The 25552-nt window shown below is 51.5% G+C and overlaps 1 protein-coding gene across 1 annotated transcript in view; it reads right to left on the minus strand.

Annotated features, from left to right (window-relative positions):
* IGF2BP1 (insulin like growth factor 2 mRNA binding protein 1) overlaps positions 1–20929 on the minus strand; it is a gene marked incomplete at both ends in the record, with an annotated part of 29333 nt that extends 8404 nt beyond the window's left edge. The window contains 2 exons of the mRNA XM_082331578.1: positions 19662–19722; positions 20755–20929. Of these exons, the coding sequence (XP_082187704.1) occupies positions 19662–19722; positions 20755–20929 (236 nt within the window). The remainder of the gene's footprint in view (positions 1–19661; positions 19723–20754) is intronic.
* Between the last annotated feature and the right edge of the window lie 4623 nt (positions 20930–25552).

Raw genomic sequence — 25552 nt, forward strand, 5'->3', positions numbered from 1 at the left:
AGATAAATGCCACAACCATGGCAGGCAGCTCAGCGCTCACAGCACTATATTGAGCAAATACCCTCAGACCTGCTCATCACAGACCCAGGCTTCAAATTCAGAGTATTTATGAACGCATGAAATAATCCAAAAAAGGAGAGAAAATGAGATTCCAGATCCTTATCTTCTAATTACACAACTTCAGAAGGTGGCTCAGCTCATTTGTCAATGAGAAGAAATCTCAGCGTGACCCAGCCCGAAGGACTCGGCAGGATTGAGGCACACAGGTAAGGATTCCTCCGCAGCCCCTGCATCCTGTGAGGTGAGAGCAGCTGCCTCGAGCATCCCCTCCGATCCGTGCTGCCGACGCAGACCCACACACATCAAAATCCCCAAACAGTTGGTTTCAAAGAAAATCAGAACTGATGTTACCCAAAGTCGCCAAAGATATCCCAAAGATTCAGACCGGAGGGATGGGATGGCCAGATTTGAGGCTGCTCTCCCCTCTAAAAGTCAAAATTAAGCACAAAAAAATAATTCTGTGCTCCCATCAGCTCAACCACCGGGAAGGTTCCAAAAAACCAAATTTTGTCACTTCTACAGATGCAAACTGGGTGGATGGGGAAAAAGAAACCAACCCAACCCTTAAAATTGCAGTGTGTTGTGGGGGGCTGCGGGAAGCAAAGCAGGGGAGCATGCTCTGAAACCAGACCTCTCGTTTACATGCTAATCCGCATCCCAAAATGAATGGGAGAGAGATTAAGAAATGCAGAATGCGAAGAATGTCACAGTCCAGGGAGGGTCGAAAGGATTTGAAGTGATAGAGGAAACCCCGTAGGTCTCCCACTGCCCACCCCTGCCACGGAAACTTCTTCAGATAGCTACAAGCATCTGCACGGGCAGAGCATGTGTTCTGCACATACGTGACCAGAATCAAATGGGCTATGGAGAGAAAAGAGCCATTTATGTCCTCACACTGTAATTCTGCTGGTGGCACCTAATTGTCTCCCCCTAAAAAAAAATAAAATAAAATAAAATAAAAGAATCGGATCTCCTTTGCCGAGCTTGCCGGAGCGCCTGCCCAGGCAGAGCATCGCCCGCATCCGCACCAGCCGGGCAAGGCGAGGGGGCTGCTCTGTCCCTCACCGGGGCTGCTGCGCTTTTATTAATATGTTAATTAACCGGTAATTCCTCCCATCGCGACCACGCCACCAGGATTATTTGCTGCTCCTAACGGCCGCCATCGCTGACAGATATTAAATCCCCACGAGGCCACGCTTGGAGGGAGAGATGGGTCTGTTATCAGCCCAACCCGGTGAGCTGCACAGAGCAGAGCGGGATCCCACGAAATCCCGGGATGAGCCAGCACTCCGAATACTTGACTCCTGGCCCATCTCCATCGGTGCCCATCCCGCCCCAGGCAGGGTGGAATCGGGGCCGCATCCATCAGCCCTTCAGCGAGGTCTGGCTCGACACGGAGTTGCCCCATGGCGGGTGGAAACCTCCCCCTCCGATGAGCAGCCCCTGCTCGAATCCGGCTCCGTCCGAGCGCTCGGCAGCGGCTCTGGTTAGAATTACAGAGGAAGTTGTGAATAAATAAACCCCGCTATTTGCTTTGCTAGAAGCAGGTCCCGCTGTATTTAAATCCTCGTCGCGAAATGCCACTCTTCGCACCACGAAATGCGACTGCCCGGTTCTGCCCGCTCCCGCCTCCGTGCCGAGCAGAGCTTTACTCCAAATAAATAACTCCGCGAGACGGCGATTCCCTGGCTTTTTATTCATCATGTGCCAAAGGCGGGAGCTCCTCCCTCCCGCGCCGCTGAAGGGCTCTCGCAACCTCTGCTCGCCCGACCTCGGCTGCCAGCCGGGACTGGTGCTCGTGCCCCTCGGGCGGGCAGGAACCACGGACCAGCCCCGGCATCTCCAGCCCGCGGGAGAAGGCAACAGCTCTGCCGGACACCGCTCACCTTATGCCAAAGGCAGGAGCTTCCCAAATCCTTAGGGTGAGCCAGAGCAGACTGATCGACCTGGTAAAAAAATGTCTATTTGCAGATTTGGATGGTTTCTGCCCAGGTGCTGGTGGCTTTTTTTAATTTAAAAAGAAAAAAGAAAAAAATTGCGGGTGGAGAGAGGAGGGCAAACAGCTGCAGGGCTGTAAGGGGAGAGGAACCACAGGTCCCAGGGACGGATCCCAGTGGCAGCAGCGTCCTGCTCCGTGCCGACGGTGCTATTTGTGATAACAGGATTTTAGCATCCCACTACATCCGTCCTTCAGCCCTCGAAAACCTGCCAACGCGCCCGGCAGCCCTGTGCGGATCTGCTGGCTCTCCTGCAGAACCGGGAGGCAAAATGAGACCTTTGAAATCCTATGACGTTCTCAGTAAACCCTCCCCAGCCGTGGGTTGGGCTCACTGGGAAAAAAAACCACCCACCCTGATGCAACCAGCCTATAATGGGAGGTCGCGATGGGACCCACATCACGGAGCCACGCCGCAGATGAGCATCTTGGGTCAGTCCCTCGTTACCCCCGAGCAGTGGAAGCACCAAGACCTGCTCCATCAAGGGCTTTCCTCGGGTTGTCCTTCAGCCAGCTCTTTAAAGAGCTCAACACACCAACAGGTTAAACTTCACCGGGGGGAAAGGCAAAGAGCCATGGAGGATCCTGCAATATCCAGGTACCATGGAGATTTCTCACCCTCTCGCACTGTGCCCATCGATACCGTGTGGGTCAAACCCAAAACGTGCCTGGAGGAATCCCTTCTCCAGAAGGGAGAAACCGAGGTGAAATGGGAAAAAGTGGCAGCAAAGGAAAGCCCCGTTTGTTCAGAAAACACCCACTGCTGGTCTCCGACAGCCCCAGCGCCAGCTGGAAACCGCTCTGTGTCCCTAACGCACCCAGAGCCCTCCCAGCCCACGCAGCATCGCTGGCTCTCGGTGCCGCATCGGCAGCCGCAGCCTCGGAGCCGCGCAGCCTCGGGTGCCCAGGGCACATCGGCAGCACAAACGGACTGGTACCCGCTGCAACCTCTGAAGAAAACCCTGATCACTCAGGCAGGCAGAATCACCACTAAGAATCCCAAATTAGGTTTGGGGGTTTGTTTTTGTTTTGGTTTGGGTTTTTTTTGTTTGTTTGTTTGGGGTTTTAATTTTTAAACCTCACTGGGAAACATCCAAACGCAGATTCAGCCATCGGGATCCCTCTTCTCTCACCCCTGGACGCATCCCCAGAGATTGCCTTCAAGAGGGTGGCCAGAGCCTCCCACTTAATTAAGAATCTGCTGGTAATTCCCCGGAGTGGACTGGCACAGTGACGGTGGTGGCAGGGACCCAAGAAAGGGGCACTAGCTAGTTAGGAGCAGCCGGCCTGGCCAGGGGCCAGCGGGAGGCTGGGGCTGGCCGCCGCAAGCCGGAGCCGACGGCAAAGCAGCACCAGCACAGCCCAACCTCGCTCGAGGGTTCCCCTCCCTTTTGCATTGAGCCCCGCGTGGGGTTTTCGAGGTGATGTTTTGGGGGGGCAGAGCCGCTCCTTGCCCCATCGCCAGCACGGGCGCATCCCTGCCGCCAGTGAGGAGCCCCAGCGAGACTTACTGTCACCTCCTCCCAATAAAGTTTTGGCCACAGGGTCCACCCACAGTCGGTCCACAGGAGCGCGAAAAAGCTGGAGGGGCGTTCGGAGGCGAGCGTTGTTGCACCTACAGCCGCTGAGTGGGTGGGCAGCGGAGCTTGGGATAAAACCCGCATCTCCCCATCGCACCCCGCAGATGTGCCTCCTTCCCCTGCCCCGCGGCACACGGAGCCTCACGGTGCAGCCAGGGGCTCGCCAAAGGACCGGGGTTATTTTACCAGCAGGATTCAGCCCTGAGCATCACCAGCCGCACGGAGGCAGCTGGCGGGATCGGTGTGGTGGGCGCAGGGAAGGAGAGGAGGACAGAGGGCGCAGGACGCTCAGGTCACCCCAACTATTGACTTCTGAGCGTTTAGCCCCAGACAACATTCCCTGTGATCTGCAGGTAACAGACACTCACAACCACCTGCATTACCGGAGCACGATGCTCTACCAGGCTCATCTTTAGGGGGCAACAACAACCCCCTGCACAGGGGTTACCCCAACGAGTGAAACAGCCCCACGGCGTGGCTATTTCCAGCACAGCCAGCCCCACGGATTTCCTTCCTCTTCCCCCACTGGTCCAGGTTTTGTCCTGACAACTCGATTTCTCTTTAGCCCCAAAGCAAGGGGCTGATTCAGTGAACGTCTGCTAGAGAAAGGGCCAAGGCCGAGCACCCCGGCAGGAGCTGCTGGTCCTCTGCCCCCCATCTCTCTGCATCAGGGTGCCAGCAGCAGCGGATCGGGCTCTGCAGTCACACATACACCAGACGCACCTTCTGTGGGATGGTGGCTACAGCATCTCTCCTCTATCCAGCACCTCCTGGACCTTCTCCATCCCCCACCATGTATTTCTCAAAGCGGAGGTGACTAATGGCACCAAGACACTGAAGGACCAAGCTCTGGGCTCTCCCCAACCCCAAGCACCGACCCTGTCCCAGCCATCTCCTACCGAAACCATTTATGCAGCTCCTCGGGGCAGGAGGAGGACGGCCAAAGCCAGAGACATGGGGAGACCCACTAGAACTGAACAACATTAATGATGGCTTTTCAATCAAATGCAAATGTTATGCAAATTTGGGGGCTGAAAACACAGTGCATCCCTGATTCAATTAACAGCATTTCATTTATCTAGTTAGGCTTTGATTCAGGAAAGCACTTAATCCTGTGCTTAATGTGTTGTTGTTGTTGTTTTTTAATGTTTTAAACATTTTTAAATAGGAAAATGTGGTTGCTAAGACACAAACGTTGCCAGGGGGACTCGGAGAAAAGTTGTAGCTGAAATTACTTGCTTTTCCCTTATAAATTGATAGGCTTTCAATTTGCCGGCATCTCCATGAAGCAGGAATATTATCCCTATACTCCCTTCATTGACAAGGAAACACAAGCACAAAAAGGGAGATACCTGCTGGAAGCCCACAGCAGATCCCTACCACACCTCTGAGCACAACCCAGCGCCGTCCGCCCCCTCGGACGGGATCAGCCTCCAGGTTTTAGCCACTTCGCCTGTGATTTGCCACCTTTCGCGTTGCCCTGCAAGCCAACACATCTCTCTGCTTCCCCACGTGCTGGTCGGTTGTTGTACTATTAAACCCACCGACACATGGACTTCCCAGCAGGACCAGGCACGCGAGATCCTTGCTGGAAGCGCTCACACATGGGCAAGGCAGGAAAAAAACCACATACCAAATTCACCAGATGATGCTTGAGCAAGGCCAGAGATCCTAATTCCCTCCTCAAATGCAGCATTGCTAAGGTTTGAGTCATACTTAAGCAGAGACAGATATTTGAATTTTTTTCTGAATCCAGACCTCGTGACCCAGCTCCTCACGGAAGTGCAGCAGGTCCAGGTTGAACTTTCGGGGCCTTTGTGGTTTGGAAGAAAAACCTCAATGTGGGAATGGGGAGGAACCATGGAAAAGTCTTCCCCTGAGTTTGCAAAGAGCCTAAAACCAGAGCTCTGAGATTTGGAAGCATCGTATTTGTTTTGAGCATTAACGCCGCAATGTCAAACATCAAGAATATTCATTTTGAGCATATAAGTAAAAAAATGCAGACCTGGGCTAGTATTTCCTAAAGGTTGGAGGGTGAGCCCTAAATTAAGGGTGTTTTTTTACAGCACTGAATTTTTCTGCTAGCATTAAGGTCATCACTGCCCTCTCCTGGTCATGCCGCTCCCCAGCACCGGTCCCCCCACTGCAGCATTGCCCAGGCCCCCTGTACCCCTCTTGTGCCCCTGAAGCTGCTGATGGCTGCTCGTGCAGCTGAAGCTGCTGATTGAGGTGGGTTTGGACTAGGACCTGGGCTGCGATATGGGGCAGGTCGGGCCAGGCATAGTCCCACAGAGCAAGAAAAGAAGTGGTAGAACCCATCAAAATGCCCCCGAACGTGCTACAGTTGAGCAGGATGCAGCAGGGATGGAATGGGAAAGGAGAAGAGCATCCCTTTTCTTGTCCTGAAAAGGGACCCAGTTTGCAGCCTGCTCAGGAAACACCGATTTAAACAATGAATTTTCCATATTGCCCATAAATAAAAAGCAAAGGTCTCCCAGAGAACCAACCCCCTGCCTCCAAAACACCTTCTCCCACCAGACCTCAACTTTACGTCACCAGTGCAACAAACTCTAACTTAACTCTTAAACTCTAACACCCTTTCTTCTAAAAGCATCTTGTGTTATTTCAAGCCGCTATCTTCCTTCCTTCCAGCCCCAGTGACCTGCTTGCTCTCATATCCTAAATCTTCACAAAGAAACAACTTCTCTATAAACCGCACGCCAGTGAAAAGTCTCCGTGGCCACAGTGGTTGCTCTTCGCTGGGGGACCCAGCCAAGGCAAGAGAGGAGAGTCCCAGCCGCACGTGTGCGACAGCAAAGCCAGAGCTGCGGGGTGGCTGACGGGAAAGAGATTTGCAGGTGGAATAAAAGGAAGAGGAGGCTGAGAAAGAAATGTGCAAATATGTATCATGACAGGATTAAAGCAATAGCGGCAGAAAGAAAAGCAGAGAGAAAACCGGGCTCATCCTTTGAAGAGAAACGATCCAAGAGGCCCCTCCTGAGGAGATCAGGCCAAGCCAACAGAGATCAGGCCAAGCCAACAGAGACATTTGGCTTCTTGCAGTTGGAGGGACCCAGAAGTCAACCGGCCATGGGATTTCGGAGAAACACGGACACATCCTCCACACCAGACTCTCATACAGACCCACTCGCCTTGGCTAGCAGTTATCTCTGGCAAGCAAGCATGACATGATTAATCCTTTCCATCAATCATCTCAGCAACCAGAATTTGATCTTGGGCTAATAAATCTGTCTAATTGGTTTCTCCCCATTAGCTCTTTTTCGGAACCACTTTGTACACAGAGAATCACGCCTAATAATTGATGAGATTTTTTCAGGGAGCTGCCAAGAATGAGAAGTTGTCCGTGAGCATCCCTTTGAAAGCCTTGGAGAACTCATTCCCGTTTTTAGAAAAGCTCCTGCATCTTGGGTACCGAAGGAAGGGACTGGTTGATGCCCAGAGCTGGGGAAAATGCTCTGTCTTATAATTCCTCCTCTATTAAACTGCTGCGCTACCTTTCCACTCCTCGTTTTCCCCACTGATCCCAGGTAGATGGTGCTGGCATGGAGCACACGCCCCATCCACCCAGCCAAGCGCCAGCCTCTGAGAGGAGTCAATACCTCGGTGTTTCAAAAGATGCAAGAAATCTGAAAGAAATCTCAAAAGCCCTTATCCTCAACTTGCCCAGAGGAAGACTCTAATCATCCCCCAGACTTCTGCAGTTAGTCCTTGCCAAAGCCAATACATCAAGTATCTGCGGACAGGACAAGTTTAACAGTAAGTAATAGAGAGGAAAGATGGATGAGTTTTATACAATGCATCCATTTTGCATTATCTTTCCATTCTAATTTGCTGGCAGCTTGCCACATATTGAAAGGCTCTTTCTGATGCTCTGAACATGCCCCAAAGCCAAGCCCAGCTAAACTCAGTGGGTTCCCACAACCAGCAACCCAACCCCAAACCTCAACGGGCCACGCTGCCTCTGACAAACGGGTGGCAGTTAACACACCAGTGCCCTCCCAGCCACCTCCAGCCGCGGGGCAGCTCGGTCCCACTGAGACCCAGCAGCCCGCGAGACACGGTGAGGGATTTTCATCCCTCAAGAAAAATCTAAAATTTCAATCCTCAAACGGACCCTAATCAAACCTGACCCCCAAGCTGGCACTGGCTGGACTACGAACATGCCAGCAGATGTGATGTTTAAAGGCAAATTTTCTTGGAGACCATTACACGTGGAGGGGCAGCAGCAGCGGGACTTGCTCCTTGCCCCATCTCTTACCCATGGACCTCGAAGCACTTCTGAGACCATCACTTCAGAGCACTGCACAACGCAACAAACTCTAAGGCAGCCGGGCAAGGGAGCACGCAGCATCAGCTGCGCGTCCTCAAAGCGTCGAAGGGAGCACTGCCAACTCCGCACGGCTGTTAGCTCCCCTCCGCCGATATAAAAACCTGAATAAAAGCACACACGAGATAAAATATATTCTGCATTTTGGTGCATCCTGCACATTTCAGAGCATTTTCCTTCACCCACCAGGGCCGACTTTGAATAGAAAGGGTCCTAAATGTGCATTCTCACTCAGCCACCTGCCTCCAGGAGCTACGACATCAGCCACCGACACAGGAGATGCCTCAGTCCACCAGGTCTCCTGCCATCCTCCCCCCAGTCCAACAACGCATCAAATAAAAGCTCAGACGGCGTGAAACCCACAGCGTGGTCACACCAGCTCCCGCTCATTACTGCCTTCGTTAGGGTGCTGGGGATGGGGTTTCAGCAGGCAGCTGGGTGCCACTCATGGACCTCTCGCCCACTTCTCCTTGCCACGAGAGGGCACCTCTGCCCTCCTCCAATGCCCAGGACACATTTCTAACTGGTTTCCAGTGGCTCTGGTGGTGCTATGGGCTCAGGGATGCTTTGAGATGAGTTCAGGCTTCACAAAGCAGCCAAGTGTGGCTTCAGGCAGCTCCCACGCAGTCAGCGTCAGTGGGAACCCCAAACCCCATCAGCACATGCTCTCGGGTTGGTCTTAGACCGCTCTAATTTCTCAATAATTAAGCATCGTTACCAGGGTGATTGGCAGGTGTCAGTCAGAAACTTTTCATATAATTTTGCCTACAGAAAGTGGCCACGGACATCTCTTTATTCTGTATTTCCAGCCCTCCTAGACAGTGGGGTACTGGCTTCTTACTGGAGATCTTACAGACCCCAAGGGCGTGGAGCACTTCGAGCAGGGGAAACAAGGAAGGATTTAAGGCCGAGGGGAGCTGCAAGGATTCAGGGCCCCGACAACTCCAGACGCACAAGCACACGCCAGCCCCGGCGCGAGAAAGGAAGAGGAAACGAAATCGCTTGTGACTCCTGAGGGTTTTTCTGATTGAGGTCTGTGTCGGGAGGAGGCGGCGGTGGCAACGCGGGGACCGGCGGCTTTGAGGGCTGCTCCGCTGCGAGGTTACAGCGCCGGAGAGCGGCACGGTGCCACGGACCCTCGCGCCTGGCAGGTACAGATTTGTCAAATAGGACTGGATCAAAAATCGATATAAGAGCGTCTCCGTGCGGGGCTCTGTGCCAGTGGCAGCGAGCCTGTTTTAAGCCAAATCAGGTTGAACCAGTGCAGCAATTGCACGCAGACAAGCCCTCCAAGATCAAAGCGGACTCGTAAAGGGAGAATCCAGAAGTTACAACATGGATTATGCTATCTTACGAACTTAATTCAAGGGTGGAGACCCTTTTGCCAAAACTCAAGTTAAAACCCGCGATGACGTACTCAGACTTGCCAGTCCTCCCAGTTTGGGTGGGAAGGTGGCGGAGGGGGGTGTTCAGACCTCCAGCAAACTGAGCTGTGAGCAGCATGCTTGTCCCCACCGCGTCGGAGACATATCGCAGCCCAGATTCCAGACAGGAGCTCCCAAAGCCCCTTCTAGCCCTGGCACCAGCATCGGCGGGTCCAGGCAAGGACAACACAAAGATCTGCGGCAGGTTTGGTATTGCAGCCGGGGCTGCGGCTGAGCCCCAGCGGGGGTAAAGCTGTGATGTTTTTTCCACTGAAAACTGTAAGTGAAATCAAAATGCTTCCGTTCTTATGTCTAAGGGAAGGTAAAGAGAAGAAACTAACTGAGATGAAAAAGTACAAGTGAGGCTGGTTTTTTCTTCTTCTTCATTTCCAGCATAAATTTTAAATAGAAGAACCGAGTTCTTCACCAAATCTGGCTGAAGCCAGCCTCGCTCTCTCTTGCATTTCCTCTTCAGAAAGGAGGCGAGGGCAAAGCAAAACTATTCTAAGAAAACGTGCTCTAGCGTTTTCATTGAAAAATGAGAAATTAGGGTTTCTCATGCAGAGCCCACAAAAACTGCCCTTTGAGGGCAGAAGGAGAGATGCCAACGACCCCACGGACAGCCCGACCGAGGAAGCCAGCAGCGCCCATGGCGCCCGCGCGGATGCGGCCGTGCTCCTCCGTAGGCATCTGCTCGGGTTTGGGAGGGGGTTAAAGCCCCCGGCTGCTTCCTTCATCCCACCGGAGCTGGACCAGCAGCAGAGGAGATGTAAAGTTTCCAGAGAGGGGAAGATGTCCTATGTTTGTTAGTTTGGGGTTGGGTTTTTTTAGCAAGGGGGTCATGAATGAGAGAAGAAAAGGAAAAGGTTGAGGTTCGGGTAGGACAGGGCAGGAGCTGGACAACAGCAAAGATGGGGCTCTTCTACTCCACTGCCGTTCACCTCGTTACAGAGCAAACAGTGGTGCCGATGCAAAGCCATTTAAAACCCACCACTGCTTTCGCACAGGCAACATGAAAAGCCAAGCCGACAAACACACACCAAATAAATTCAATGCACCATTAGGGAAATCCAGCACAAAGCTGTCTGAATATCTGATCTGGATTTTTTCCTAAGTGAATTCCCCTCAGTCATGTTCGTGCCCTCTCTCCTGTCTGCCTTCCATAAACATTCCCATCGCCAAGTTTTACTGGCACAAACAGTGGCAGAAAGTAGCTTTCGAAGTTGCATGAACAAGTATTTGGGGAAACTAAATATAAAATTTGCGCTGTGCAAATATTCATGCCAGGCATGCAGGGGTGTGCAGCCAGTGAGGCACAGGAACAATATCACGGGGCGGATAAAGGCTCACCAGGGGAAGCTCTTCATTCAAGCCATAGCTTTTTAAAAGTCACAGATATTCTCTCCCCTCAATACGTATCACATATAAAAGTCACAGCCACTTTGCATCTCTGCCATAAGCAAGAAGAGGCTACAGATGTCAGAGAAATTTGTTGCGTTATTAGTTCAGCTGTAACTGAACGCTAAACAATGACTACATAAAGTTCATATAAAGTTGTATATTTAGGCTCAAATTCAGCACATGCCTCATTTTTACCATCGAAGCAGCCCCATTAACTTCAAAAGGATGGCTTCCCTGTTTAAAAGCACATCCTTAGGAGCCTTGTGAATCCGAGCCTAAAAGCACAACATTTATACGGGGTTCTTGGCTTCTCATGAAATTACAGCCCAACAAACAACTCCATAAAGCCTACAGCAGCCACGAGCTCTTCTTCCTTAGAGAGATCAGCGTTTTCTTTTAGTCTTTGCTCATTTGATCAATTTGTTTGTAAATACTTTTATGCCGGAGGCTTGAACCACAGGAGATCGCAAAACCCACGTGAATGTCTTCATAGCAAAGAAAACATATACTCACGTATATACGTGTGTGTAGATACAGACATACACAGCCACCACTCCGGTGATCAAGTCTGCTCGGACGTGACCAGTATTAACCAAGGAATAATTTGGCTAAGATTGACAGCCTGGGTAGGAGGCAGAACCGCGGAGCTCACCCCACCCCGGTGGCGTTGCTGTTGAGGATGCAGCGTTTCCCGACACCTCGCAGGTAAACGCTGCTATTGCTTGCGATGCCTTAATATAAATATCGTTTAATTGCAGCTAGTTCTCTGCATGCAACACAACCAGGAGGTGTGAGCCCACAGCCTCGGATCATGCAGGAGTTTAAGCAAAGCCAGTGCTTCGCAGATGATAAATGCTGGAGAAAACGTAGAGCTAGAAGGGAGAACGGAGCATCCCAGGCATCGCCGCGTCCCCACCTCGCCGTGCAGCAGCTCTGTGCCCCTTATTCTGCACTTCATCCCGACGCTTTGTCCATCCACAGTCCCACAATTCCCAAATAGTTTGACAAGCCTTTTGCCACAAGCACTGAAGGCAACGGCTCTCCACGCAGCTAAGAGCTAAAAGTAGGGGAATGAGCAGCTCCGGACCTGCCAGCTCGTGCCCCCAGCATCCACCCCCTCCTGCGGGGCTCCGGGGCAGCAGCCGCCTCCGCGGCATCGGGGGGCAAAGGGGCAGGACCCGGGGGGGGCGGTAACTGCTGAAACCTCCCGGGGGTCAGCTGGCGGATCCAAATCTCAAGAAATAAGAAAGAATCCCGACAGTCAGATTTTTCAAGAGTGCTCAGCACATCAGGCGCTAATCGCTTCTGAAAACGGAGCTTTTATTTAGACGCTTAAATGCAAGTTGGAAAAATCTGGCTCCAATTGTGGGTGAAAATCTGGCCCCGAGAGCCTTTTTTTTTTTTTTTTTTTAATTCTCTTCCCTTTTATTTGGCTCTAGATCACAATTCTCCTGTCTCTTTTACACTCCGGACCAGGAGGCGGCTCGCCCAGGATCTCCACTTTTAACTTTGTGAAAAAGGAAACTACAGCGGGACCTTCATCGGAGTCAAACCTTTCTCCTTTTTGTGCAAATCAATTTCCCTGTAATCTCAAGTGCTGTTTACACATCGCAATACCCCCGGACCGTGCGGGATTTGCATCTCGCCGCGCGCTGCGTGGAGCCCTGCCAGCTCCCAGCGGTTCCTGGTGCACGGGGCTGCTGCTGCTTTTATTATAGGCAGACCCCGGGTTCGTAGCATCTTAAACTCAACCTGGTGGATTAGTCTTCAAAATAAAGCGTGGACCTAGTTCTGCCGGGGATGCCCGTGGATTAGGGTTTTATTTTCTTAAACTGGTTTGCTCCGTACGGACCAGACAATTACGGTAGCCAGAAAAGTGTGAAATTTCAGCTCTGACCATGTCAGGGCTCCCAAGTGTCAGTTACAATAAAATAAATGACCCATTTCCTGACGGATCGCGAGGGCTCCTCCGAGACGGACGGACAGATTTTTTATGTTTGTTTATTTTATCTTTTTTTTTTTTTTTCGCCCTGACGGGAAGGCTGCTCTCCCCAGCTCTTTCGCATCAGGAGGTGGGAGCGGAGTAGGGATGCTCTCGCCCCTGTGCCGCTGCCCTGGCAGTGCCCTCCTGGCTGCTCCCATCCCGTCCCCGGCACCGTCCCCACCGACGTCCCCGCTCCCTCCCGCCGAGCTACGCCAGCTCCTGGCCCCTCGCCTCCAGCCAGAATCTCAATAAACTGTCCCCCCGCTCTTCGGGTTTTATTAGCCTCCTTGGGGAAGCTCCCATGCAGGGGCTGTAAAGGCAGCCGGAGCGGGCTCGACTCGAGGCAATGGCATGGGGAGCATGAATGGTTTCCCAAAAGCACTTCCCAAGACGTGCAGACCACCCAGGTACCCCAAAGCCTTCCCTCCGAACAGGCAGGGGCACCCCAAAGCCGCACCGATACCAAAAAGCAGCCGGCTTCACTTCAGACATTCCTAAAACGAAGCCAAACCCCAGGGAAGGGGACAAGCGTCGGGCAGCGTCCCCTTCGGGAGGGGCTGGCAGGAGCCAGAAAAGGGCTGCAGGACCCCAACCCTCACGAGACCCTTTCCAGAAAGCCCCATCCATTGCTAACTCTGTCCAGAGGAGAAAACTGAGCAGGTTTCAATTAAACCATGACTTTTTCTTTTAACTCTATATACTTAAAACTGTGAAGATGGCTCCAGCATCTTCAAGAGCAGCCTACGGATACTGGACATAAACCGATGGAGAACTGGTTTCCACTCCCCTTCAGCGGGTTATTCCATCAGAAGCAGAAAAAGCACACTGGTTTTAAGAAAACCAGCTTAAAACAACACTTTCCCACAGCTTCCCAGGGGCACTACCGGCGCACGAGCGGTGTGAAGCTTCCAGCCCGCTTTGGTCCGAGACATCTGCCCTGGGCTCAGGACAGGACTCGGGTGGGAAGGGACCTCCCGAGGTCCCCTTGGCCAACCCCAACGTTCCCCCAGCCCGGCCCCTCTGCAGGGACACAGCTCTCCATGCTGCCCGGGCAGAACATCTCATGGTTCACCAGAAAAAACGCAAGGACAAGGACAGACAGACCGACGGAGATGCACGGACACCCCTCAGCACCTCTTGCAGAAACAAGGAAAACCTCCCGGCCGAGACCCCTGCGATCCCCCCGGCTCCACAACCTCCAGGATCAACTTGCAATTTTCAGGTAAACTCCAGCAAAGATTTCTGAGCTGAATTCCCCGCAGGGTTCGCGCATTTACTGGTAACGAGCAGACGACCTGGGAAGGCAGCCGGGCTAAAACACCACACACCTCCGGAGTGGACAAACACCCCCGTGGGTCTGGGCTTCTCGTTTCATAAAACAGAGGTTCAGAAAAACTTTCCTTGAGCAGACTATTCCATAACTGCCTCTGCAACGCGCCTCATGCCTCTCCCAGCGGCTAAAAGCCATCCCAAGCAGATGCAGGACGAGGTAGGACATCAGCCCAGTCGCTGATGCATTTTTCTCCTGTGCCGCTTGTTTTCTTAAACTTTGCTGGGCAAATGCATTTTTTTACCCCCCAGGTACTCGGTGCAGGACCCTCCCAGATCATTTCCACATTGCAAACTGGGCAGAATAAGAATTTAAAGGTGCACAAAGGTTCAAACCCATCGGTCAACGAGGAGTCTGGCAGCAAGGACAGGCAGACCTTGCAAACTACTTCTTCTGCCCGTTCCTCCCCACTATGCCCCAGTTTATCGGGGTCTGTCCAGCGGCTGGGGACCCCTCTCGCCCACAAACCCAAAGAGGCAGCCAGCAGTGCTGTTCACAAGTGGGAGATCTAGGAGCGCACATCCTCGCTTAAGCTTTTAAGTGCCTCCGGTCACAGTGAAAACGGGAGTTTTCACCTAAAACTTTTGAAAAGCTCCTCTCTGGTGAAAAAAAAACCAAAAATACCCTCCAGAAAAGTCTCCGCAACCTCTTTAAAAGGCTTCCCCCCCCCCCAAAAAAAAAAGAAACCTGCAACCTCTGGGTTTCAGGCTCCTCAATTTTTCAGTTGCCTCCTACCCCCCTCCTTAATTTTTGGGAAGGGGGAGACACCAGCATCCCCCGGGGGCTTCCCTGTGCATTTGGTTTAGGCTCCCACTTCTCCCATCAAAACTGTTCTATAAAACCAGTGGCATCATTAGAAGAAGCAGACCAAACCACACCTTCGCCTGCATCGACGGAGGCACCTTCCATTCCTAAACCCAGCAAATCTGGAAGGCACCGGGAAGGCGGGTGCTGGAGCCGGGAACCCCGGCAGGGAAAAGGGGCTGGAGATGTTTTCTCCTGCTCCAGCCTGGAGCTGCAAACCCCTGGGCCAACCTTGGGCCACCCCGAGCAGCCTGAACTCTCCCCAAACCCTCCCAGTAACTCTGGAAAACATTAACATTGCTGGGGGCTTGGGCTGGGGGGGCAGAAACCCTTTCTTTTTTTTTTTTTTTTTAATTCTGAAAGGTCTCAGTTTTCAAAGCGAGTACTTTAACCCCAGCTTCCCTTAGCCATATCTCTGTTTGCTTGGTTTTTAACCTAAAAGGCAAAGATAGAAACCAATTCAACTGGAGAAGCAGATTCAGTCCTAGGAATTGTCACCAAGGTTCTCGAGGGAATTCAGTTCAGTCTTTTCTTTGGAATTTAAAAATCATCAAACTCTTAACACAGGGCATCTGCACGGGGTGGGCTCCATCTTCCATAGGTTCAAAACTTGAGGCTACAAAGTTTACAGTTAAACGGCAATTTTTTGGACACGTTTGCCAGTTACGGCTCCTACGTGGAAAGGGGGAAATAAAGGCATTTCTCTCACTTCAGGCTGTAAATTGGTAAATATATTCTTTCTCCCAGGTATGTTAAAATTGATTAAATTATCTCAGTTTTAAACCTCATGGATGAAATTTACTGACAACTTACTAATGGCTAATTTAATGACAAATTATTTCTAGTTTTTCTAGCTGGAAATCATCAAAATGTATTCATTTCCAAACGGCTACAGTTCTCAGAGGTGTAACATCAGCAGCGGAGAGCTCTCAGCTCAGAGCTGGGGGCTCACGAAAACAAAGCAAAGAAGAACCCCAGATTATTACCCTTTTTTGGTAATCAAAAAAGTAGTAACAAACCAAATCCCATTAAACTCCACGTCCTCAGAGAGGAGCGTTCATCCTGCCTTTCAACTTCCGAGCACTGCTGTAAACAAGGGTGTTGCTAATTTTTTTTAATGATACTATAACTTGTAAACCAGACCTGTTTTAAGGGGAAGAGAATGATCTTAAGACTGGATTAAAAGCATATTTTGTTTCGGCATTCAAGACAGTGTCTTTATTTTAATGGAAAAGAACTAGCAAACTTTTTTCAGTTCGATGTTCAGAGAATCCGAACATCAGGAGGGAGAAAAGCACATTTTTTGATTAACACTGACAAACAAAGAAATCACACTTGCCGTTATCAAAATTTTTAAAATATTTCGTTACGAACAATTAATTGCGCGATTATGCAGACGCAAAGAGAACATTTCTCCGGTGTGAAAACATGGATTTGAAACAAAGACTAAAAAAAAAAAGCCAATTTTAGGATTTCTCCATCCATTTCTCTGCACTACACTAAATCCTTCCGTCATGAACAACACTTAGTGATTCCCACCTCTGCTCGGGAGCACAGGGACCCTCCAAACCTACAACTCGCTTGGGAATGACCTCTACTTCAAAATAGCCTTTTCGGTTTAAGTCTATGGGCTGTTATCAGCCCAACTCCCTCTTCCCCCCCAATTACTTGGTTTCATTCTCTCTGGTCGACTCACTTCCACATTCCTCATATTTGGAATGTCTGCTTGATGGATTCACTTTTTTCCCCCTCACCCCTCCTCCTCTCTTCATTCATTCATTCTTTCGACCCCATCGGCTTCGGGCTTTTCAGCCTCCCCGTTCCAACCCCCCCAAACCAAGCCTTAATCTTAAGTAGGAAAACGGAATTCTTTTTTTTTTTTTTTTTTTCCCTTAAAGAATCTTTTCTTTTTTAACCTTCTGAAGAATAAAGCACGCAATAATTTTGAAGATTTTTTAAAAAACCCTCTGAAGTTTCTCCAAGTTTTTCTATCAGCAAAGTTAAAGAAAAAATAACTCCCAAACAGCAATGAGATACTTTAAACAAATCTAAACTAACTTTAAACCTCAGGTTTTTTAATGAAACGACATATTTATCAGCACTGACTTTTCTTTACAGTCCAATACTTCTAAAGTATTTCGTTAAAATGGTTCCCCATGATCATTAACATAATTTGCAGCTTTAAGTGTTATTTGAAGAATCACTGCAATTAAACAACTCTAAATCAGTTTATCCTCCTTGGGCGTTTTGGTGCAGCCGCTGCGCACCCCACTCCCTCTTTCTTCTGCCATATTAACACATTCGGTATTTTTTAATTAATTTCTGTGATGGGTTTAGGGACAGGAGAGATTTGAAAGGAGGAATTACACCAGCAGGAAAGATTTCTTTACACCACGCAATTCCACCGGACACATTCATTCCAAAAACCACCCAAATCAGTTTTCCTGACCATTCCTATTGGCACTTTCAACGAGAAGAAAACACAACCAAAAAGCCAACTTTTTTTATCTCATAAATTAGCTGGGAAGCGCACCAGTGCTCATGACTTGTTTTCCCACATTTCTAAAGAAAAAAAAAAAAAATTAATATCAGGTTTGGGGGGGAGGGGGAGGTTGTTTGGTTTAGATCCCACCAAACCCATCTGATTCTGTCCTCGCTGCTCACACTTAATTAACCATTTCCTGTTCTATGTGCCTTTAAACTGGAAAATCCAGTCTTAAAAACAAGCAGAAAGGAAAGACGAAGGGGAAAAAAAAAAAAAATTAGTCGCCTTTGAGGCAGCCCCCCCATCGCCTCAGCCCTCACCCAGGGCGGGGGGGCAAAACCCACCAAATTACCCCCCCGAACGCTCGGCTGGGGCAAACAACCTGCCAAGTTTACAAGCAGCTGCCAAAAAGTTGCCTTTTTCCGACCCAGAAACACAAACTACTTCCCCAAAGTGAGACAAAGTAACCGCGGCCCCGGCGGCGGGGACCCCCGCCCCCCCCCCCCCGGGGCGACCCACGCCGAAAGCGGCTCCTGTCGCTTTAAAAGCAGCACCCGGGGGGGGGGGGAGGGGGCTCATTTTACCCCCCCCCCCAGCCCCCCAAAAAGGGGTTTAGCAGCTCAATGCAAGGCACAGCACGTTTTAAGGAGATCCAGGAGAAATGCAAACCAACCTCCCTTCCACCTATTGTAAAGTTTCCCACCCCCCCCCCCCCCATTTCTTTGAATTTCAGACGCCAAATATTCCCATTTTCAGTGAATTTCTCCCCGCCCGCTCTTGGGGGATGAGCTCTGCTCCCCCCAACCCAGTGATTATCCAGCAGCAGTAAGGAAAAAAAAAATAACAGAGGGTTTTTTGGAGTGTTATTACGTTACCCTTCCAGTAACACCCCTTGCCCATCGATAACGAAGGCACAGCAAGCCACCCGCCGCCGGAACGAGCAGCAGCGATGCCCCCGCCACGAGGGGCTACAAAATAAATAAGAATAATAAAATCTCGGCTTGGAAATTATTAAATGGAATATTATTCTTTTTTTTTTTTTTTTTTTGGCCTTTGGGATCAGCCCCTGCCGGGGGACCCCGCTCCGCCACAGCCAGGGCTGCAAAGTTTGGCAACCCACCCCAAGCGGGGCCATGGGGGTGACCCCAAAAATGGGCTCCCAGCGCCCAGCCAAGGCGGGGGTTCGTCAAAAGACGAAGGAACCGGGAGACTTTGGGGAGGAAGAGTTGGCTTCGCCTCCTCCCTCCGCGCCCGGGCGTTGAAGTAACCGCCTCGTCACGTGGCCGACGCGGGTTTCGGGCTGCACGATCCAACGTGGACTATTTGGGGTTGGGGACTAACTCGCCCTCAGCCCGGGCGGCCTCTCCTTGAGCTGGGAGGGGGGGGGTCTCTGCAAAAAAACAAAAATATCCTTTATATTTCATATATAACCCCCAGCGGGGCTGGGGAACGCGGTGCCCGGGGCTGCTCCGGCGTCCTGCACGCCAGCCCGGCGCGCAACAACAAAGGGCCAAGAAGATGGAGAGGGCCGGGCTGGGCAAGGCCGGCGGCGGCGGGCGAAGCCGCTTGGCAGGTAGATGGAAACCGCCAAGAAACGCAGTTCTTGCCCCAAAATAAAAGTTGCCGGTGGGCAGGAGCCAGGCCAGCGCCCCGTGCTCACCGGGTTTTAAATCCCTCCCCGGCATGGCACGGTGAGCCCAGCCCCATGTTGTTTTTTTTCTTTTCTTTAAGTCCTCACCATCAAATCCCAGCAAATCTCACTGGTTTTTACATATTTTTTTATATTTTTTTTTTTTTAATTTTACAGTTCTCTTGGAAAACAAAAGATTTCGCCCATTTCGCAGCGGAGGAGCTGAGCGAGGCTGGGAAATTCTTCCAGTGCCACAAGTTTGAAAACCCCAACGCAAACCGCCTCAGCCATCCATCACCTTGGGCGAGCTGCTGGATAATTGTTTAACCATTTCTTTTTTTTTTTTTTCAAAAAAAAAACAACAAACTTATTCGCAGAGGAAGTTTTCTTTTAAAAAAAAAACAAAAACAAAAAAAAAGAAATTAAACGTTGATCCTCAAAACCGCCTCTCACCTCGCGGGGGACGCAGCTAAAGCCAAATCACCAACATCTCTAATTTCACATGCACATATTTGGGTATAATTTTTTTGCCTCCTTTATCTTACGTTAATTTTCTTTTTTCCCCCAACAGAAATTAAAAAAGAAAAATTAAAAAAAAGAAATTAAAACACTGTATTACCTTTGCTTTTTAGGTACTGAATGTTCAATCTCTAGCTGTTTTCCATGAAGCTCCACTTTCCCTAAAAACAAAATGTGTCTGTTTTTTAAAATCTGGGTGGAGTGGTCAGAAAGCTTTGGATAACATACTATCACGTGAAACCTCGCAATTTAATTCAAATTACGACGAACCACGCACAAATACATTTTCCGATTCCTTTACAAGTGCATTTTATTAAATATAAGACTGGCTTCAAATGGGAAGCGGTGGGAGGGAGTGGTGAGTTAGCTGTCTGGACAATGTTCCTTAGGAATATTTAATTCCTTAGTTCATCCCGCTTTGAGCGAAAGAAAATGAGGAATAATATTTTGAGACCAATTCTTTGCCTTTCTTTGATTCCGCCTCGTTTAATCCCTGCAAGAAGTCCTTCGGGCAGATTTCTTCCCCCCCATTAAAAGGCTCAAAAATTGTAACTCCATGGCAGAAATGGATTTCTCTTTGAAAATGGAGTGGGTTTCTTTGCTGCTGGGTTATGATGAGGATTTTTTTTTTTTTTTTTGGAGGGGGGAGAAGAGGGGCAGAGCCCGGCGGGAGGCGGGGGGAGCCCGGGCCGAGGGGGGAAAAAAAATAAAAATAAAAATTCAAATATTTTTTAAAATTATCGGCTTCCCGGGGAGCTTTTTCTCTCCCTGCGAGCAGCATGGCGACCTTCGCGCTACTCCACACATCACATGCCCCAGGAAACCCAGTTTCAAATCAAAATGGCCAAAGTCCCAGCCCACCCGCCCGGGCCGCGACGGGACCCCCGCGCCGAGCCCCGCAGCCTGCGGGGGGGCCGCGCGGGCGGGGGGCTGCGGGGGGGGGGGGGGCGCTCTTTGCCCCCCCCCCATGCTGCTTTTGGGGGGGCGGGGGGGCAGCGCTGGGGAGGGAAAGCGGGGTCCCACCCCGCCGCCCGCTGATGCAAGCCCCGACGGGGCGCAACGGAGCGGGGGGCCCCCCGGGGGGGGAGGGGGTGAGGGGGGGTGCTGAGCCCCGGGGAGGGGGGTCCGCAGCTCTCCGGGGAGGGGGGGAGGACGAAGCGGGCGGGGAGGGAAGGCGAGATAACGCCGCTTACCCGAAAAAGTTTCGATGGCTTTCATGGCCCACTGCTCGTCGGGGCAGTCCACAAAGGCATAGCCGGACTTGACCAGGAACTGCCCGCTGAAGGAGATCTTGTGGTCGTTGAAGACTTTCTCCAAGTCGGCCGGAGTCACGTTCTCGTTTAGGTTCCCGATGTAGAGCTTGTTCATGGTGGCGGCGGCGGGGGGCGGCGGGCGGGCGGCGGCGCGGCGGGGCTCGGAGCGCGGCTGCCGGGGGGGCTCCACCGTGCGCCCGCGCCGTCGGGCTCCGGCCGCGCTCTGCCGCCCCGCAGCCGGGCCGGGGGCGCCTTCGGGGCTTCTCTGCTCTTGTTAACCCCCTCTTTTTTTGCTTTGCTGTCCTATTTTTCCACCCTTTTTTTTTTTTTTTTGGATGGATTTTTTTTTTTTTTTCCTTTGGGGAGGGGGGCGGCGGCTGCTGGAGGAGGAGGAGGGGGGGGGGTCCTAGGGGAGGGGGCGGCTCCGGCGGGTGGCGGCGGCGGGCAGGGCGGTGGCGCCGGCTGCGGGGGCCCCCAAGTCGGCGGAGTGGCACTGGAGTGTCACCGGACGCCTCTCGGCAGCCGGGCACCGCCTCTAAATAAAACCGACCTGGAAAATGAGTGAAAATGTTTGCTGGAGGAAGCCACGTGGTGATGCGGGAGGGCCCGGCCCCCGGGGGGAGGGGCCGGGGGGGAGGGGGCGGCCGCCACTTATTTATTTATTTTAATTTAAATACTACGGTATTTACCTCCGTGCGTACCCCCCTTCTGAGCGGGGGCGCACCCACCCCCCGTCCCGCGTGGGTGTCCGGCTGTCCGTCCCCCCCCCCCCCTCCTCCGCCCAGCCCCGTCCCGTCGGAGGCACTTTCCCATCTGCTGCAGCCCCCCGCCCCCACCGCGCCCCTCCCCCCACCGCGCCCCTCCCCCACCCCTTTCCCCCGGTGCCTCAATGGGATTTTTCTGGGTGTAAAAAACTTCGGCATCAAAGGGGCCGGGAGGTCCCCTGGCGCCAGGGGATTGGGGATGGAGGGGGGGGGAGCGGCCCGCCCGCCCCCCCGGGGCTGGCCCGGCCCGGCGGGGCGGCAGGGGGAGCCCCCCGGGGGGGTTATTGTCCCCGGCATTGTTTTAAGCCCTTCATGTGCAGCCCCGCGGAAGCCTTCGGGGAAGGTGGCGGGGGGGGGGGGCTCCTCCCGGCACAAAAGGGCCCCACGGTGGAGGAGGGCCCTTCCCCGACGGGGCCCGAGCTGGGCGGGGGGGGCCCCGTCGGCAGAGCGGCGTGCGCGGAGCAGCCCCCCCCCCCTTCCCCTCCCCGCCTGCCTTTTCTGGAGACTTTTATTTTTAGGCTCAAGATGGGTTGAAAATAGCAGCGAGCCCCCCCCGCCCCCCGGCCCCATCCCCCCCCCTTCCTGCCTCCCCGACGGGGCGGGCGGGGGAGCCCCGGGGCGCCGGGGGCTCGGCCCGGGATGCGGCCGGGCGGGGAGGGGCGGGGGCGGCCGCGGGCCCCCCCCCCGCCGGGCTGCAAGTAGAGGCACGGTCCGGCCCCTCCGCGCCTGCAATTAACCGTAACGCGCCCCGGGAAAACTCGCTGCCGCCTGCCCCGCCGCCGGGCCGGGGGCGCCGCTCTGCCCCCCCCCCCCCCGGGGAAAAATATTTAAAAATTAAAAAAAAAAAAAAAAAAAGAAAAAAACCCCGAGCAGAGGATTTTCACCCATCGAGGGAAAGGCTCGGCTGAGGGCTTTCCGGGCGCGGCTCTCCCGCGCAGCTCCGCGCTCCCTGCGCGGCCGCGCAGCCGGTTCCGCGCCCGCCCCCGGGCGCCCTTCGGGGTGACGGCGCTGCGGGGCCGGGCCCCCGGGGCGGGGGGCGGCGGGGACCCCCGGCACGGCTGAGCAGATTTGGTTGTTCCCTCGGCGCTACACAGATGTGCTGTGCTCTCTTCTCTGGCTAAATATTTTTTTTTAATTAGCTAAATATTTTTTATTCTTATTTTTCTGCCGGCTGAGGAAGAGCCACGCGGAGAATTTGTTAGTAAATAAATTTGATATTACTCAGGAATCAGAAGTTGTATAAACCTTAAGAAATAGATGCACGTGCCCGAGGACGTTTCTACGTGCTCTGCGCTACAGCCTCCTAGGAAACTCATTAAAATGAATTATAAAAATCCTGGGAAATGGTCATTTAAAGCAAAAAGCCTTTCGCTTTCCCTCCTGTAGCCGATCCACTCTGTTATCCCGGGATCTTTGCCTTAAAAACATGTAGATGCTGCTCACCAGGGAAAGTTTGGTTCCCATCCTTCCAGCTGCATTACTTGGCTCTCCTGAAAGTACCAAACCAAATTAGCCAGAGGAGGCTTTGCAGGAGCTCTGCTGCGTCCATGTGCGTGTTCCCGGGGTTTCCAGGGTGCAATCCAAGCTCAGAATTCACAGGTGAAAAGAAGAGAGCAATGAAATGGGGAAATAACTTCCCTGCAGCTCAGAAAGTGCACTCCGAGCCTTCCCTGGCTGCAAACTGGAGCGTGCCCCTTCCTCCACCGATTCGTGTCCCCCCCAAACACAGCCAAAAGAAATGACCCGCTATCTGCTTCGGATCTATTTCTAATCTTGAGCAGAATACTTTTGTTGTTGCTGTTATTGGTTTACCCAGTACCTTCCCCCTGGAACAGAATCCTTTGCAATAATGAAATGAAGGAAACCAACCTAAAAAAAAAAAAAAAAAAAAAAAAAAGGAAAAAAAAAAGGAAAAAAAATCCAAACAAAGAGGGAAGTCTTCAATTTAGATCTGAAACAAGGAGGCTATCAGTCACCCTCCTTCCCTCGCTGGAGCATTCCAGATGCAAGGTATTTAGGGAATGCAAACAGCAGAGACTGCAGCATTGATCTGCTGGGGACGGGGCTGCGGGCACCCCTCGCCCCTCGCCCCTCGCCCCTCGCTGCTTCAAACCCTGCCAGCAACCGCAGCAGAAATCCAGTGGGGTCCTGGAGCCAGGGAAGGGCTGAGCCCCCCGGCACCGTCCCTCCTGAAACCCTCTGGGGCCTTTTTCCTCCCCCAGGATTTTCTTAACTGGGGTTGGAGTTTTAAAAATCACGCTGAGGAGGTGATTTGATTTTTTTTTTTTTCGTGTGAGTTTACAAACATTTTCAAATGTTTCTGCCCCGCTCCCCTATCAACGTAAAGCTGCCTCTGGTTTTACACACAAAATCTGATTTGGGCAAAAGTTGGGGTTTTTTTTAAAGATTTCAGTCTTTGAATCGAGCGGAAATGGTCTTAATGAGTTTTTACAATTTATCTACAAGTTCAAATAATTATTGTTGCCACTTAGGAGCTTGGGGAAATTTCTTAAGGGAGAAGGTTGAAGCTGGGTGGTAAATAATGCAGCTAAGATTTGCCTGAAATGGGGGTTTCAGACGAGAGGGTGTGATTACTGCAGGCTGCTGAAGTGTTGCTGATCTGAGGCAGAAAATATCTAAAATAGAAATAATCTTTATGACAGATTAGCAGTAAACAAGAACAGATTATATTCTGTTACTTTTCTGCCAGGTATTATTTGAATCTTTCTTTAATTTGTTTTTTGGTGGTTTTTTTTTTTAAGCTCTGGTGATACCATTAGTGTTCAATTTGGACAACATTAAAGATGCACTTAGAAACCCCAGAAACTTGGAAAAAAATCTTCATTTTCAAAAGCTTGAAAATATGTATTAATTCCTATCTAATAAATATGGGCTGAAAGTTTTCAGTAAAATGCACAGGTCAGAAAGGAAAAAAAAATAAGAATTTTGTTTTCATAGAATCTGTTTCAATCAAATCTCAACTAGCAGAAATAATCTGAATATGGAGCAAGCCTGTCCTTAAAACATAGGTGAGAATTCAACAGAACAAGGAGAGTGAGGGTTACAGTTGGGAAATATTTCCTTTTACTTAAGTGGAATCCCAGTTTAAACCACCTTTTGTTCAGTTTTTATTATGTGGAAAATATTCATGACTGGAAAAAGCAGCTCATATCTAAGAAGATCCAGTTGATTAAAGCTCGTGTTGATAAATTTGTTAAGAATCGAACTCGCTATGAAATTAACAGTTTGCTTTAAAACAAAATCGAGGTTTGAGGTAGGTTATTAGTGATCCCCTGGTTCTCCCTGCGTTTGAAACAGCCTCTTGGCATTCAAACGCTGTTTGGTTGGAGCAGAGGAGCATCCCCAGCCCCAAGGACGGGGCTGAGCCATGGGAAAAGCCCCTCTGCTCCCTGAAGGGCGGAGGCTCAGAAGCAGCAGGGCTGAAGATGGCAATGGTTAAACCTGCAACTCGCTGGAAGCTCTGCCTGTTCCCTAAACACTTGGGTGCTTCAGTTAAAAACAAAGCAAATACTGCAATAAACCCTGGCTTCAAAATCAACTCGCATCCTGACAAATCTTTTAGTTCTGGTACTAAAAAGCTGGAGTCTCTTTAAAACAAACCCAAGAGCAAACCACAACCAACCAACCATTTGCTGCTCCTCTACATCTGCTGCTTTGCAGTTTCTGGGCTCCCACCGGGGCTGGGTGCTCAGCTCCGCGCGGGGCTGGGGCTGGGTGCTCAGCTCCACCCGGGGCTGGGGCTGGGTGCGCTCCCCAGGTCTCCTGGAGCACCCACCCGAATTCTCCGGTGGCGTTTGCGACCACACAGAGAAATGCTCAAACTGCAACCAACCAAAGCTGCTTTGCACAGATTTATTGTTTCCCCCCACAATGGAAATGGTTCATTTGGGGGTTTGCAGTCATTTTCTTTGGGTAAGTGGCAAAATCGAAATGTGAGGCAAGGAAAACGCTTA

The sequence above is a fragment of the Platalea leucorodia genome (genome assembly GCF_965183815.1).
Source record: "Platalea leucorodia genome assembly, chromosome: 22".
Classification (NCBI taxonomy): Eukaryota; Metazoa; Chordata; class Aves; order Pelecaniformes; family Threskiornithidae; genus Platalea; species Platalea leucorodia.